General features: G+C 40.1%; 1 protein-coding gene across 1 annotated transcript in view; it reads right to left on the bottom strand.

Annotated features, from left to right (window-relative positions):
- Positions 1 to 16,627, bottom strand: part of ABCA6 (ATP-binding cassette, sub-family A (ABC1), member 6) — a 77,249-nt gene that overhangs the window by 55,749 nt on the left and 4,873 nt on the right. The window contains exons 3-7 of the mRNA XM_006872306.1: positions 15,310 to 15,471; positions 13,422 to 13,525; positions 11,197 to 11,423; positions 6,012 to 6,153; positions 4,037 to 4,222 (exon numbers count right to left, since the gene is read on the bottom strand). Of these exons, the coding sequence (XP_006872368.1) occupies positions 4,037 to 4,222; positions 6,012 to 6,153; positions 11,197 to 11,423; positions 13,422 to 13,525; positions 15,310 to 15,471 (821 nt within the window). The remainder of the gene's footprint in view (positions 1 to 4,036; positions 4,223 to 6,011; positions 6,154 to 11,196; positions 11,424 to 13,421; positions 13,526 to 15,309; positions 15,472 to 16,627) is intronic.

The following is a 16,627-nucleotide window of genomic DNA, read 5'->3' as shown; positions in this document are numbered from 1 at the left end:
ATATACATATACACATGTCTGAATATACATCTAAATGTCAGCAGCCTTGTATGTACACATGTCTGCATATACGTATACACATGTCTACATATATATAACATAAGAAGCAAATTCTAAGATTTACATCATTGTAAAGGACCTAGACTAGACAAGCCTCTCTTGAAAAAATTAAGTGGTAAAACTCTCTCTGGGTGTATTAGATACCTAGGCAGTGAATTACTAGCTAAAAAGTTGGCAGTTCAAAATCACCCAGAAGCACCTTGGAAGCAAGATCTGGTAATCTTTGCAAAGGTTGTTGTTGTTAAGTGCCATTGAGTTGGTTCTGATTCATGGTGACCCTGTATCGGGTTTCCAAGGAATGGGTGGTGAGTGTGGCCTGCAGACCTTACAGTTCAATATGACCTTTGCAGTCCAGTGCTTACCTTATAGTGCCACATCAGGACTCCAATCTCAAAGGTTAGAGCTTTGAAAGCTCTATGGAGTACGGTTCTACAATGCACACACGGGATTGTTTTGAGTCAGTGTCCACTCAGTGAAACTAATAACTAAAGCAGATATCAAGGTGTACAAAGTTCAACAATTAAAACAATATGGTGTGAATGCAAGGCGAGAGAAATGGGCAAGTGACGACAACGAAGGAACTACTTCATTCAGTAACAGAGCCGCTGCAATTGGATACTCATATTTAATAAATTGAATGTTCATAATCAATAAATAGAGCTGATCAACTGGATACTCATGTATAAATGTTCACATTGACCTCTACAAATATATATTCAGGAGTTATTTGAAATGGAGTATGTTTTCCAACTGACCAGCCGCTCCTCTGAAACCCTTTACATGGTCACTATGAGTTGGAACTCATAGTGACTTGATGGTAATTAACAACAACAACATGCATCTAAATGCAAAAGGTTTAGCAACCAAGCTTCCAGAATAAAATAGGAGAATATTTCATAATCTTGGGATAGGTAAAGATTTCTTAAACAGACACAAAAACACTTTGTATAAAGAAAACAAGTTACTAAATTGGACCCTATCAAAATCAATCACCTCTATTCATAGGGAGTCCTGGTGTGACATTGTAAGTAAAGCACTGGACCTCAAGGTCAGTGGTTCAAACCCACAAGCAACTCCTCTGAAGCCCTATACATGGGTCACCATGAGTCAGAACTGACTCAACAGCATGTAACAACAACAGCATTCATCAAAAAGTAAGATTTGGTAAAAAAGCAAGTAACAAGAAATTGAAATGAGCAGTTCTGACAAATCGATAAGGAAGAAAAAATAGACAACTTAGTATAGAAATGGGAAAATGAGCTTGACTGGCAAATTATAATAGAAAAAAAAAATTCAACATATGACAAGTATCAGTAAACATGTGAAACATCACATGATATAATAAAAATCAGGGAAATGCAAGTTAGCTTCCTGATGATACATTGCTACATATGTATCAGCATAACTAAAATCTGAAAGACTGATAATACCAAGTGTTGGTGAAGACACGGGGTAACTGGATCTCTGGTGGTACAGATGTTTAGAATGGTACTTAACATTTGTATTTGGAAAAATACTAGGCAGTAGTAGCCCAGAGATTAAGATATACACGTAATAGATCCCAAGGAGACCTGGTAGTATAGTAGTTATGAGTCAGACTGCTCATCTAATGGTTATTAGTTTGAAGTTACCAGTGGTTCCATGGGAGAAAGATGTGGCTTTCTGCTCCCGTAAAGATTTATAGCCTTGGAAACCCTAAACAGAGTTGCTATGAGTCGGAGCCGACTCCACGGCTTATAACCACTTCCACTATCCTACTAGATCCCACTATTCAAATCCTGCAGTTATAACAAACAGATCTGAATGCCTGTATTCACTGAGATACATGTAAAAGAATATTTGTAGCTGCATTCTTAATATTAATAATCCTAACTTAGAAACTATTATTGTTATTACTAGAAAAATTGATAGTGTATTCATACAATACAATATTATGTGGGCCTCAAAAAGTTTGTGGAAATAGTTTAAAAATAATAATGCATATTTGTTATTGTTGTTGTTAAATGCCCTAGAGTCTATTCTGATTCATAGTGACCCTGTATAGGATTTCCAAGGAAAAGTTGGTGGGTTTGAACCTCTGACCTTACAGTTCAAAGTGACCTTTGGCCAGTACCTACCCTACTGGGCCACACCAGGACTCCAACAATACACATAACTACAACCAAACTACAGATGACATCTAACAATGTAACGTTGCATGAAAAACTCAGATTTTCAAAACTACATTTGATATACTATTACTTATATAGAATTTAAAAATAGGCAAAACTTAAGAAACATATATTTAGGGATACACATTTAGGTAGAAATGAAAATCAAGAAAGTGATTATCATAAAAGTTAATATCAGCTTTGGTAGAAAAGAGTGTGTACAAAGTTTCTGGAAGGATTGAAATAGTCTATTCCTTTACCTGGTTCATCATTACTTTGATTCGCTTTATATTTGTTTGTTAAACTATTTATACTTTGATTTTTTTCATATTTAGCCTATAGCTCACAAAATGTCATTTAAAAAATATTTTTACTGAGTTTAAATTGCTACAATTTGATGAACTTGACCTATACTTATGGATGTAGTAGCTCAAAATACCAACTGAGAAGGAAGGAGTCTTTACATCAAGTATCAATCCTATCCCTTCTGTACACAGGGTAGATAGGGACGGGCAAGTTAAGCATTGGCTACCTAAAATGAGGGGGCAATAAAGACACAAAGTGACTGGCTTACAAGGTTTCAAGGAGTTTAGTTTAAGAGTGTGTGGGAGAATGTAGAGTCCCCACTGAAAAGTTTCTATCTTGTCTAGACGGGTCTGGTGAAAAGAGATGGGGACAAAATTCTTATGATTCAATAGTGAAAAATTGTTATCATGACTAATCACGACTGTCACAACTGTAAAGGTAGAAGTTTTCTAACAAAACTAGGGGAGTAGCTAATCTTACAGGCCAGCAACCAAGGACTCTAAGACCATCAACAGAGAAGAGCACAAGCAGAGTGTGGGACCTTATCCAGAGAAGCAGCGACACCAGATATGGAGGCAGAGATGGGGACATGGAGAAAGAGAGCAGCTGGGGACTCTGGACTCATGGAAAGAGAGGGACTGAGTGCTGGTGGCCAGGAGGCAGGCTTGCAGAATGTGCCCTTTGGTTGTTTCAATTATTATATATTCTTGAGTGTTTCTGTGTCCAGCCCTCAAAACAAAACAAAACAAGGAATGGAAGCAAATACTGTTGTATGATGATGCATGGAGGAGACTGTAATCATTGCAATGAAATGATGGTGTAAAGCCAATGGTCTATCACTCAGTTCACAATAAAAAACTTACAGAAAACAAATTTTTTTTTTTTGCAACTGTCTTTTAATGATCTAGTAGAATGTTTCCTTTTGTGATGTGAAAAGTAAGGTAAAGAGTTATGTATATTTGTTATTGTTATGTGCCATAGAGTGGGTTCTGCCTCATGTTGACTATGTATAGGGTTTCCAAGGCTGTATATCTCTATGGGAACATTTAATCTCATCTTTCTCCTGTGGAGTATGTGGCTAGTGGATTGAGACCACCAACCCTGTGGCTAGCAGCCCAATGAGTAAACCACCATGCCACCAGAACTCCTCCCCTTCCATCTATCCATCCATCCGTCCGTCCGTCCGTCTGTCTATCTCTATCTATCTATCTTCATGTTGTTGTTAAAAGCTATTGAGCCAGTTCTGACTCATACCAACCCTGTATAGGGTTTTTGAGGAGTGGCTGGTGGGTTTGAACTGACAACCATAATTTTGGCAGTCCAGTGCTTATCCTACGGCGTCACAGCAGGACTATCTACATATATATTTGTATATTTATACGTGTATGTATTGTCTCATATGCATGAGACAGTTAGACAATGAATATGGAAGACCATAGAAGAATTGATGCATTTGAGTTATGATGTTGGAAAGGAATACTGAAAGTATCATGTAACAAACAGATTCACTACGTTCTTACCCGAGCCATCCCAGCAACGAAGGCAAAGGGACTACAGATACTCAGAATCCACTCCAGCGATGATGGAAGTTGCTTGTGTAATACCGTCAACCCCACAGACCCCCAAAAGAGCGTCAGGAGAACCACAACTAAACTGGTGAGGGAACTTTTCTTCAGCAGCACGCTCATCAGGAACACTAACGCTATCTGAAAGAGGGAGGAGATGGTCAGCCATTGTCTATGGCGTTCACAGAGAGTCACTGTTAGTGCAATAGGATTGGGTGGTGGTGTTAGGTGCTGTTGAGTCTATTCCAATGCGTTGCAGCCCTTGAGGACGGAGTAGAATTGCTCCCTAGGGTTTCCAAGATGGAGCGGCTGGTGGGTTCGAACCACCGACCTTTCAGTTAGCAACCTAACATTTAACCCACTGCACCACCAGGGCTCCTGCTCAAGAAAATAAGGGCTTTTTATCATCATAAAAATAGTGACCATTAAAATGATGGTGACGATATTACGATAGTTATTCTCCATCCTTTCTTCAAACTCCTTTTGTTTGTTTGTTTGTTTGTTTGTTTGTTTATTTATTTACTTACTTACTTACTTACTTACTTACTTATTTATTTATTTACTTACTTACTTACTTACTTACTTACTTACTTATTTATTTATTTACTTACTTACTTACTTATTTACTTACTTACTTACTTATCAGGGTTGCCTGCAACCTCCTTTCAAAGAGGATGCTTACTTGCTATATCTAAAAGACTGGGCTTTGGATGCGGTGGAAACGGTAGGAAACAGATGGTGGTAGAGATAAGGAAAAGGTAGAACTGAACACTTAGAAAGTTGAAGGAAGGTAAATCAATGGACTAGGAGTTCCTGAGGGTGCAAATGTGAATGTGCTCATCTGGTAACATAGAGGCTGGACATTTGGGACCATTAAGAAGTGCTTTTTAAGAAAGAATGGTGATATATTGCAAAAAAAATGTTAAGGAGCTCTGGTAGCGTAGTGGTTACGAATCGGGCTGCGAACCTTAAGGTCAGCGGTTCGAAACTACCAGCCGTTCCGCGGGAGAAAGATGAGGCTTTCTACTCCCGTAAGGATTTACACCCTCGGAAACCCTGTACAGGGTCGCTATGGGTCGGAACCGACTCGACGGCACTTAACAACAACAACAACAACTTGTAAATGTTATAGGGTCACCATGATCCAGAATCAACTCAAGGGCACCTAGTTTGTCTGTTTGTTTTTAATGGACTAAGGAAACATCCCAGAAGGGAAGAAAGATTAGAGGCTCTTGTTCAGAGTACAGAAGGGGAGTGAAGTGAGAAATTACTACAAGGAGGGCTATGTGAGGAAGAAGAGCAACTGATCAGAGACAGGGGCCTTGGGAAAGACGTGTACATTAACGTTCATCACTTAGAATGGTCTTTGGCAATATTTAGAGTTAAAAACTTTTTTTTTTTTTCCCTTTTGGCTAATGCAAAACTTCTTATTCATTGGGAACTAGAGCTAGTTTACAGCCTGCCACAGGAAAACTTGCCAAGAACACAAAATTCATCTCTTTAGAAGCCCCTCTCCCATTTTTCCAGATAACATTTGTCTGGGCTCCTCCCAGCCTCTCCTCATACCCTGTTGGGTCACCTCCTTGGCCTTCCTGTGATGCCAGCCCTGGAGACATGGTGGTTGATTGCCTTGAAAACCTAGCTTTTATTCTACAGGGAAGCCCCACAGACAGGAAGTATATTCCATAGGCTTTTTCAAATGGGCAGCAGCACTCTGAAATGAAATCCTCCCGAATAATCAATTCAGATCCTTATGCAAACAGGAGGTCCTAAGAGTTACATCACTTTCTCACACCCAGAAAGACTTTTCAAACAGACACAAAGACAAATGGACATGAACCAGACGACTCTCACAACATGGAGGCATTCCTATTTGTTACAGACAGCTAAGACCACAGCAGGGAAAGTGACAACAAGTCTATGAACTTACCAAAGACAAGCCATATAGAAAAAAGAGCGTGAATATTGTCATGAAGCCCGTCATGACTATGATTTGTTGAGATGTTATGACAATTGTAATTAACATGGAGAAAATGAAGAGGAAGCCAACATAGATTAAACCCCAGGAGAGCCTAAGGAGAAACAGAAAGAATGTCAATTATTTGAAGTTTTTACAAAACATTTAAAATCTGCATCAATACCCAAAGAATACTACAATGATGGCCCTTATACTTGCCATCTAGGTTAATAGCTGAAAAGAGTTTGAAGCGCACTGTCCACAGCGTCTCTGATCTCAGTGACCCTTGCCCCCTCCCAATAATAGCCTCTTATCTAAATGTCTGTTCACAATCCCCTGCACCTTTACTTCATACACAGGTGGCGGGGGGACACTCAAGACGCTGAACACTGGTACAACTCTGGTATCAACCAACCAGAAAAGGATGCCAAACCCAATGATGTGACTGTGAACGTTGGCGTGGCTTTGCAGGCCGTCCAGGCTGGGTATCAGCTCTATGTCCTTCTCCTAGATAAGTAGTGTATGAGGAGGATCATGGAGTCCTGGTGTGGCGCGGCAGGATAATGCGCTGATCTGCAAGGTCAGTGGTTCAAACTCACCAGCTGCTTCTTGGAAACCCTATACAGGGTTGTGAAGAGTCAGAACTGACTCAATGGCACTTCACAACAACAACAAGGAGGATCATACATCTGCAACCTGCCTTTATCAACTAGCATTAACAACAGTGTATTGTTGTTGTTAGAGCTGCCATCCTGTCCACTCCGACTCCTTGAGACCCTACAGGACAGAGGAGCACTGCCCCACAGGGCTGCCTTGGCTGTGGTCCTTACAGGGACCAATCCCCAGGTCTGTCTCCCACAGAGCAGCTGGGTTGGTTTGATACTATATAATATTCACTATATAGACATACAATGTAGCACTGTAAAATAAGCACCGGACTGCAAACCACGAGTTGGCAGTTCAAACCCACCAGCTGCTCCTTGGAAACCCTACATAGGATCACTGTGAGTCAGAATTAACTCGATAGCACTTAACAACAACAAAGGTATTTATAATGTTCTCTTGCCCATGGACATTTAGGTTATTTCCATTTTTTATGGTTATTATTACAATGCTGCTAAGAATATTCTTGTATTAGTCTTCTTGGGAAAAGGCACAATGATTTTTTTTTTTTTTAACGATTCCAATGGTTGAATTGGAAGGGAAATTAACAGCTGCTGATCCATCAAGTAACTACGGAAGCATCAGTGGTCGATAGGAACCGTTCCTGAGGGTCTCAGGAGACCGCCCATCCACTCTCCTTCATGGAGGAAAAGTAAAATCCCTTGTGTTGTCGTTCAGACTATTCCATTCTTGCCATTCCCATTCACGAGCTGACTTAAATTGATGCCACTTATTTTATACCTGCAAACGCTCTCAGTGTTGTGCTTTAACTGAGCTGTTCATATCTTTATAAGCTGGTCATAAAGAACAGTATCCAATTTTAATCTGTTACAAGCCTAGAAGAAATCTTAGTGCAAGCTCCTCATTTCACAGATGAGGAAAAGCTAACCCAAGGTTACAGAGCAAATCAGCCACAGAGCTAAGATGATGCCACAGGCCTCCTTTAGTCTGGGGGCCATTGCTCCATAGAAGACTGCCCAACTTAAAGAATGCAAGTGTGGGAGAATGTAGCAGAAGCATGAATCCAGGACATTACAGCAGTATGTCTCAGCAGAATATTCTGGATTTGGTACTTGTTTATGTGGCTTCTTTTTAAATTTCACATCATTATCATGATTCAGTCAATGTGACCAATATCCACATTTTTTTAAGAATCCACACATTGCAGAACCCTCCTTCTAAGTTCTGCAGCTACTTTAGTGAGGAAATGAAAACCTACAAGCAGGAAAAATTACAAATGAAGGAAATTAGAACATTACTTAGAAAAAGGAACTGGTTGCAAGGGCAAGAAGTTAATAAACCTACGTAGCCCCCTCTGCAAACAACAAAGCAGTTGGAGATATCACACTGCAATAAATATTGACTATTGGTGTGTTGCTGTGGGTTAATGTGCCAGACTGCAAAGTCGGTTTGAACCGCAAGGTCAGTGATTCAAGCTCACCAGCCACTCCTGGGAAATCCTATAAAGGGTCACTATGAGTGGGAATCAACTCGATGGCACTTAACTATAACAACAACATAGTCCATATGCAGAATCAGAATCGTTTGTCTGTAGAGGCTGAATCCCATTCAAGCATCCATTACTGGTCTGATTTTCATTCTCTCTGGTCTCAGGTGGGCACTGAGATGCTGCCCTGAAAACCATGCCCTGGACTGAGAGGGGTCCTCTCACTGTTTCCTTCTATGAGATCTTCAGATGGCTCTGGAGGCTTATTCCTTTGCGTTTTACAAAGTTCCCGTCAAAGCTCATCTCTCTTTTATTCTTGTTCCAAGACACTTTCCTCTTTTGCTATTTCGCAATTCATGTTCGTTGAAATGAAAATCTCTCTGTTCTTAAAATATCATTCTAGAAAAGACAAAACTTCTGACGTCATTGTGTCATTTCAGGGGAGCACATGACTTACAAAGGATTGTTAAATAACTGACTCCTCATTAATTTAACATCTATGAAAAGCATTTTCTTGATATGGTGTGTGTACATGGATATCTTTCTTGGAATTCAACAGCAAAAATGTAGCATTTCTTTAGGGGTAAAATACATAGATTATTCACCCCACCCCTCTTTTTTTTTCTTTTTTCCTTTTCTTAGACAGTGTAGGTTTTTTAAACTGATTGTATGGCTAATTTTTCTGCTTAGGTGACTTGCAAACTTAAGAGTTTTCATGATTTGCACCTTAATTTGTTAATTTTACCTATTTGTTTTACTAGGTCTTTGTTTTCTACTCCTTAACTGCTTTTTATAATAATACAAATGCCCACATACACATATACATATGTATATAAGTGTGCATTCTCTTTGACTTCATTTTTATTGTTTATCAATTTGTTAATAGTACCTCTGTCACCGAATTCATTTTGCACAGTGATAACACAGGGAAAACTGAGTAGCAACTTATAATCACTATTTTAATGCATAGAAATGCATAGAAACTGATATAAAAAAAAAGAAAAGAAAGAAAGAGTAGCAAATGTGACTAGTTTAAATGAAGGTGCTCTGCCTATGGATGCAGTAACTCAAAAGAGGGAATAAATCTTTACAGCAAGGTTCATTCCCACCCCCTCCATACACAGAGTGGACAGGGATGGACAACTTGGACATTGGCTACCCAAAATGTTGGGGGGGGCGGGCTGGGGCGGGTTACAAAGGCAAGAAGTGAGTGGCTTACAAGCTTTCAAAAGGGAACCTAGATCCAGAGGGCATGGAGGAAGGTAGAATCTCTACTGAGTAGTATCCAATCTGTCTAGGCGGAACTGATGAAAGGAAATGCGGATTGGTCTCTTATGATACAAGGGTGAATAATTGTTACCAGGACTGATTGTGAAGGTTGTAAATGTAAAAGTAGACATTTTGTGGCAAGGAGGGGAGTGATTAACTTTGCAGGCTAGGAGCGGAGGTCCCTAGAACCATGAAGGGAGAAGAGCGGAGAGCAGGACCCTACCCAGAGAAGCAGTGATCCTGGAGATAGAGGCAGAGATGATGACGTGGAGAGATGGAGCAGCTGGGGACTCTGGACCCAGGGAAGGAGACGGGCTGTGTGCTGATGACCAGGGGAGGGGGAGAGAAGGCTTGTAGGATGTACCCTTTCATTGATTGGTGATATGTAGATGGGATTGTAACCATGGCAATGAAACAATAAACAATAGGATGAATGTAAAACTAATGTTCTTCCATGTAAACTATCACATAATTCACAATAAAACTTTAAAAAAAAAAAAAAAAAAAGGAAATGTGGATAAGACTCTTGCCATATAATAGTGAATAATTGCCATCAGGACTGACTGTGAGGGGAGGAAATATAGAGGTAGATGGGTATTTTTTCGTTTTTTCTTTTAAATGTTTTATTGTGAATTATGTGATAGTTTACATGGGAGAACATTAATTTTAATTCATTCTATCATATACCGTCTCATTGCCATGGTTACAATCCCCTCCATGCAATCCTTCCCCCGTACCCCCCAGGTCTTCAGCACACAGTCGCTCTCCCTCTCTGGATCTAAAGTCTCCAGGGTAGGTGTTGTTTTGATAAAAGGAGGAGAGTGATTGATTTTGCAGTCCAGGAGAGGAGGTCCCTGGGACCACCAAATGAGAAGAATGGAGAGTGGGGCCTTACCCAGAGAGTCAGTGATGCCAGGGGTGGAGACAGAGAAGATGACGTGGACAGATGGAGCGGCTGGAGACACTGGACTCAGGGAGGGAGAAAGGTTGTTTGCTGGTGGTGCATGGAGTGGATGGTAATCATTGCAAAGAAATTAAATACGATAGGATCCATGTAAAGCTGATGTTCCCCCATGTAAACCTCACAATTAAAACTTAAAAATAAATTAATTAATTAAATAAATGAAAGTGCTCTGAAATAAACTAGAGTTTCGTGTGTTTTTTTTTTTCACGATGTCTTAATGTCCCTAATTTGTTAATATGTCCTACATAATTTCACCACCTATCAGTTAGCCTGTTGTATTTTGGAGAATTGCATGACATGTTGTATATGTCAAGTAACAAGATCATCCTGGAGGACAGTTTTCAGTGGTGCTCCCAAACTAAGACCAGGACAAAAGGCCTGGTGACCTACTTCCAAAAATTAGCCTGTGGAAGCCTTTTGGGTCACAAAAGAATAATGTTCCATATAGTGCTGGAAGTCAGAACCCATAAGAGGGTAAAGAAATCCACTCAGTTTCTATCGAGTGGATTCTGATTTGTGGCAACCCAATAGCATTGCATTTAAGAGCAATCTTTATGGACGCCAACTGCTATATCATTCTCCCACAGAGTGGGGACAAACTGCTGAGTTTTCAGTTAGCTGCTCAACAACTAATCGTCTTCGCCACTAGGACTTCCTCTCCATAGAAGATAAGACCATCAAAACCCACAGTGTCAATGGACTCAGACATGGGAATGGTTATGACATTGGGCTCATGTGTACGCAGGTTCACCAGGAGTCCAGACTGCCCTACCAGCAACTGACATCAAGGATAACAACGTGAATCGATCACTCACCAGAATGCTGAGTCTTGTAGGCCCATCATTTTCATTAAATCCTTAAACTTTTTTCTTTCTTTTGTAACATTGAGCGATGCAAAATATATGAAAGAGGAGAAATAAACCAAGCAGAAGAAAATAAACGACTCATTTTGAAATATATCTTTAGAAATAAAAGGTAGTATCTTCATGTTTATACCAGTAACTGACATTAACTCCGCCATCACAGAGTGATTTGTTGTGATCTAAAGAAAGATGCAAACGAACAAAACCATTAGTTATGTGTGTTGTTGTTACCTGCCATCAAGTAGGTCACGACTCACAGTGACCCTGTATAGGGTTTCCGAGGAGCAGCTGATGGATTTGAACAGCAGACTTTGTGGTGGGCAGTCCAGTGCTGATCCTACAGCACCACACCAGGAGTCCTAGTTAATGTATAGAAACTGGTGGAATTGGAATAAGCTCTGTGGGTTGCACCAAGGAAACAGTTAATGTGTGGACCAAGGTGGGACTTCCTGTGGATCTTATCAATGCCTGCTTCCTAGTTTTGTACTCATGCAAGGGGCCCTGGTGGGGCTATCATTCAAGAGCTCAGTTGGCAAGCAAAAAAAAAAAAGGTCAGTGGTTGAAACCCACCAGCCACTCTGTGGTAGAAAGATGTTGCAGTCTGCTTCCATAAACACAGCTGTTGTTGTTTGTTCTTGTTGTTGTTGTTAAGTGCCGTCGAGTCGGTTCCGACCCATAGCGACCCTGTACAGGGTTTCCGAGGGTGTAAATCTTTATGGGAGTAGAAAGCCTCATCTTTCTCCCACGGAGCAGCTGGTAGTTTCGAACCACTGACCTTAAGGTTCGCAGCCTGATTCGTAACCACTATGCTACCAGAGCTCCTTCTCAGGTACTACTAAATCGGTTCTGACTCAGAGCGGCCCTCTACGGAGTTTCCAAGGCTGTAAATCTTTATGGAAGCAGAAAGCCTTGTGGTTAACAGTTCAGTACGTATCCTACGGACTCACACCCTTGGAAACCCCATGGGGCAGCTACACACTGTCTTGTAGGTCAGCTATGAGTCCGAATTGTTTGAATGGCAATAGGATGGATTGTTTACACACAGTTATACAGAAGAGCTCTCTGTGCTGCAAATGGTTTGTGCTGGACTACGAAATCCCAATATTGGCAGTTCAAACCCACCCAGTGGCACCATGGCACTTGACAGCAACTCATAACAACAACAATATTATGGAAAACTATAAAGCAAACCAAACCAAATTCTTTCTGTTGAGTCCATTTTGCCTCATGTCAACCCTGTAGATTACAGAGTAAATATATGTGGTGTTTGGGGCTGAAAATTTGTAGAAGCAGATCACCAGTTGGTTGGGTATGAGTTGTCAGCCATACGGGTTAACAGTAGAGAGAGCTGGGAAAACTGGAGGAAGAGCACGTGGGACCTTCCTGGACATTGTACTTGAAACTTTCACACTTATTTGAAAATACAAAGTCTTAAAAAACAGCAAGATGTCATTTGTCTAAATCCAATTTTCAGCATTTCTATATAGGACACCACCACCATCCACTGCCATTGAGTGGATTCTGATCCATAGTGATCCTCTAGGACAGTACTCTGTACTAGAGAGAGTTCTACTGAACTGCTCTCAAAGCCTTCTGAGACTGTAAATCTTTACAGGAGCAGAATGTCTCATCTTTCTCCTGAGAAGTTACTGATGGGTTTCAACCACCAACCTTGTAATTAGCAGCCAAATGCTTAACCTACAACATGGCCAGGTCTCCTTAATATGAAGGCATACCTCGTTTTACAATGCTTTGCTTTACTGTGTTCCATAGATACTGAAATTGTCACAAATTGAAGGTCTGTAACAATCCTGCATTGACTAAGTCTACGGGCGCCATTGTTCTTATAGAATGTAGTCACTTCATAGTGCAGAACCACATTTTAGTCATTCTCTAATATTTCAGACTTTTGCACATGTGATAGACTACAGTAGAGAGTAGTATAGTGTACACATGATGTTTATACGCACTGGGAAACCACACAGTTTGCATGACTCACTTTACTGTGATATTTGCTTTATTGGGGTGGTCTAGAACCCAATCCGCAATATCTCCAAGGTGGGCTTGTACCTGAACTATATAGACACATATGAAAATATGACTCATCTTTCATCAAAACCTTGATGCCTCCAGAATGAGTGTACGTTAATTATTAAAACTGTCAGTTAAGTACTTACTTCAATAATAGCAGCATTAATGGCAGATTGTAAACTCACAAATCCTCTGCTCCAATAGTGACTCTGTGTACATGAAAAATCATAGAAACTTTCCCAGCAATAAGCTGTAAGCACAAAACACAATCATCATTACAGAATGAGGGCAGAGTGGAGAATAAGAAACAAGATTCCATGGAGAAAGCTCCACTAGTTAGAACGTCTAACTATGTAGAAGAAGGAAGCCAATTAAAAATGTCAGTAAGGGAGTTTCCTTCATGTAGACCACAAGTTAGAAATTTAAAAGCTAAAGCAAAGGTCACTCTACTCCAGTCAAAAAATTGCCTTTTCCTTTCTGTGCCTCTAAATACCAAAGAGTCAAGTGTTTGAAATCTCGTCTTCCAGAAGGATACATGGCACACATTCTATCTTCATCCTGATGTCTTCTCAAAAGTAACTTCATCACAGAGGTTTTTTGTTTTTGTTTTCCTAATCACTACAAATAGCTCCTCTTAGTAGCCTATTTTACTTTGCTGCTTTTAACACTAACAGATGGAGTGCCTGTGTATGCGTTCTTTTGTGGATTGATTTTTCTTCATTTCCTTCCCTTGACTAAAATGTTCCAAGAAAGCACACTCTTTGTTTTGTTGACTTCAATTCCCAGGACTAAGAATAATGAGGGACACAGTAAATGCTCATTGAATGAATGGAAAAGAAAACAATTCTGAATCATATTAATTCTATTTCCTAACCAAACCAAATCCACTGCCGTTGGGTCGATTCCAACTCCAAGGGACCACATTGGACAGAGCCAAAGTACTCCATAAAATAGTCAAAGCTGTAAATCTTTATAGGAGCCAACAACCTCATATTTCTTCCACAAGTGACTGGTGGGTTGGAACCACTGACCTTGTAGTTGGTAGCCTATCACTTAACCCACTGCACCACCAAGGTTTCTCCTACTTTCTTTGCCTCCTACCAACTCATCTGCCTCTTCTCTGGACTAAGCAACCACGGTCAACTAACTAGCAGGTTTTATTGCATTTCCCTGACCACCGCACACTTCGTTCTCTGGGCTATATCCAGGGTGCTCCATAAGTCTGGGAAATCTAATTATGGCTCTGTCCTGATGATAATGCCTTAATGGCAATCCATCATCCTAGGTTTCCAAGACTTCCCAAGATCAAGCCAATGAGTCACTTCAACCTCATTCTCCTATGATATTCTTCTTCATGTTCCTCCATGACCTTCACACTTGCCTTTCTTTTAGCTGAAGTAACTCAGACCTGCTGTTCCTTCTGATCTTAGTTTGAACATCACTTCCCCAGGTGGGACTTCCCTGGTTCCACAGCTTGCTAGGACCACCACATCTGAAGTCTCCAGAATACTTTTCCTATGTTGGAACTTGTCATTAACTGTTCAATGTCTGTCTTTCATGCTAATCTGTAATCTTGTCTAAGCCTGGAATCTATCAGTTTTGATTGTTTTTGTATCCCTTGCACCTTGAACACACTGAGCTGAATATTTACACGTTGTTGTTGTTGTTATTGCTAAGTGCCGTCGAGTCGGTTCCGACTCATAGCGACCCTGTACAGAGTTTCCAAGGCTATGAATCTTTATGGGAGCAGAAAGCCTCCTCTTTCTCCTGCAGAGCAGCTGGTAGTTTCGAACTGTTGACCTTGCGGCTCGCAGCCCAATTCGTAACCACTACACTACCAGAGATGGCGCTAAGATTTGCTGAGCATCATCCTTAGTAGGATGATCTGATTGACCTGAGAATAAATCTAGCAATAAACTGTCATGTATGTTTTTTCTCTTATACTACTGAAAACTTTTCTTTCACACAGTCCAACCTACTCCTTTTGTTGTAAGCATGAAAAATGCCATAATAACATTTTATATGGAAAGTCACCTGAGAAATCTTCTTCTCTCAGATAAGGAATTTCAAGTCCCTGACGAAACTTTAGCTTATAAGAGAAAATGTCTTCAAAAATGATTGCCACAATGAACAAGGCATCTTCTTCAATTACTGTTTCCATGGAATTTTTATCTGGTACCCCAATGAATTTTATTCCTGTCGATTACATGATAGAAATAGACACAGAATATTGTTACAGAGAGGCATAGCCAATGATATCATCATATATTTCTAATTGTAATTAAACTAAGATTATTTTCCATTTAACACAAACTTGACCTAAAAGACAAGGAGGGAAATCTTACTTAAACATTTCAGAATCAAGATTCAGAGAAGATACATGAAAATTAAGTATTTTATTTCAATAATGACAGGTATCCAGATATGTTTCAGATACATAAAGAAACATTATGAGAATGATTACACTTAAGAGAATTACAGTACAAAAAGAGATGTAGTTATGATTTCTATATTGTTAGGCATAGAATTAAGATTTACTGCCACAGAGGAGCTTCACATGAACTTTGCTAATACAGGAACGAAACCACAAAGTGATTATATCTCTAGCAGCCACAACTTTCTTTCTTTTTTTAAAGAGATCCAATCCCAAGCTTTATTAAAAGAAAGCTAGCAGTCTGGAGGACAAAGAGAATAATTTCTTAAGACCATCCTGTCTAGCATCCACAACTTTTGAGGATCAAATTGTAGATTTCCAGACTTCCCCCAGGGTGGTCACTGTACATATCTCGGTTGCATAGTGACTTCATGTAGAATGAAGGCTTTCTAAGATGTTTATTTGTCACATCATACACAGAATGAGCTTTAGATTATCCATCCTTATTTTTCATAGCTGTGAAATAATCACCCAATAACCACGTCCTAATTTCTGTTCTCTCCACCACTTGTCCGTCAGTTTGTCATACTGTGGTGGCTTGTGAGTTGCTGTGATTCTGGAAGCTATGCCACTGGTATTTTAAATACCAGCAGGGTCACACATAATAGACAGGTTTCAGATGAGCTTCCAGACAAAGACTAAGAAGAATGAGTGATTAACTACTTCTGAATATTTAGCCACTGAAAACCTTATGAATAGCAGAGAAACACTGTCAGATATAGTGCCGGAAAATGAGCCTTTCAGATTGGAAGGCACTCAAAATGCAACTGGGGAAGAGCTGCCTCCTCAAAGTAGAGTTGACCATGATGATGCGAATGGAGTAAAGCCTGTGGGAGAAAAGCCCAAGGGAGATCCATTTGCTTTTGGAGCACAACTCAAAATGAAGAGAAACAGCTGAAAACATTGAAAATTGGAACA

The sequence above is a fragment of the Chrysochloris asiatica genome, unplaced genomic scaffold, assembly GCF_000296735.1.
Source record: "Chrysochloris asiatica unplaced genomic scaffold, ChrAsi1.0 scaffold00192, whole genome shotgun sequence".
NCBI lineage: Eukaryota > Metazoa > Chordata > Mammalia > Afrosoricida > Chrysochloridae > Chrysochloris > Chrysochloris asiatica.
Note: the sequence above shows the minus strand (reverse complement) of the source record. Positions and strands in the feature narration are given on the sequence as shown.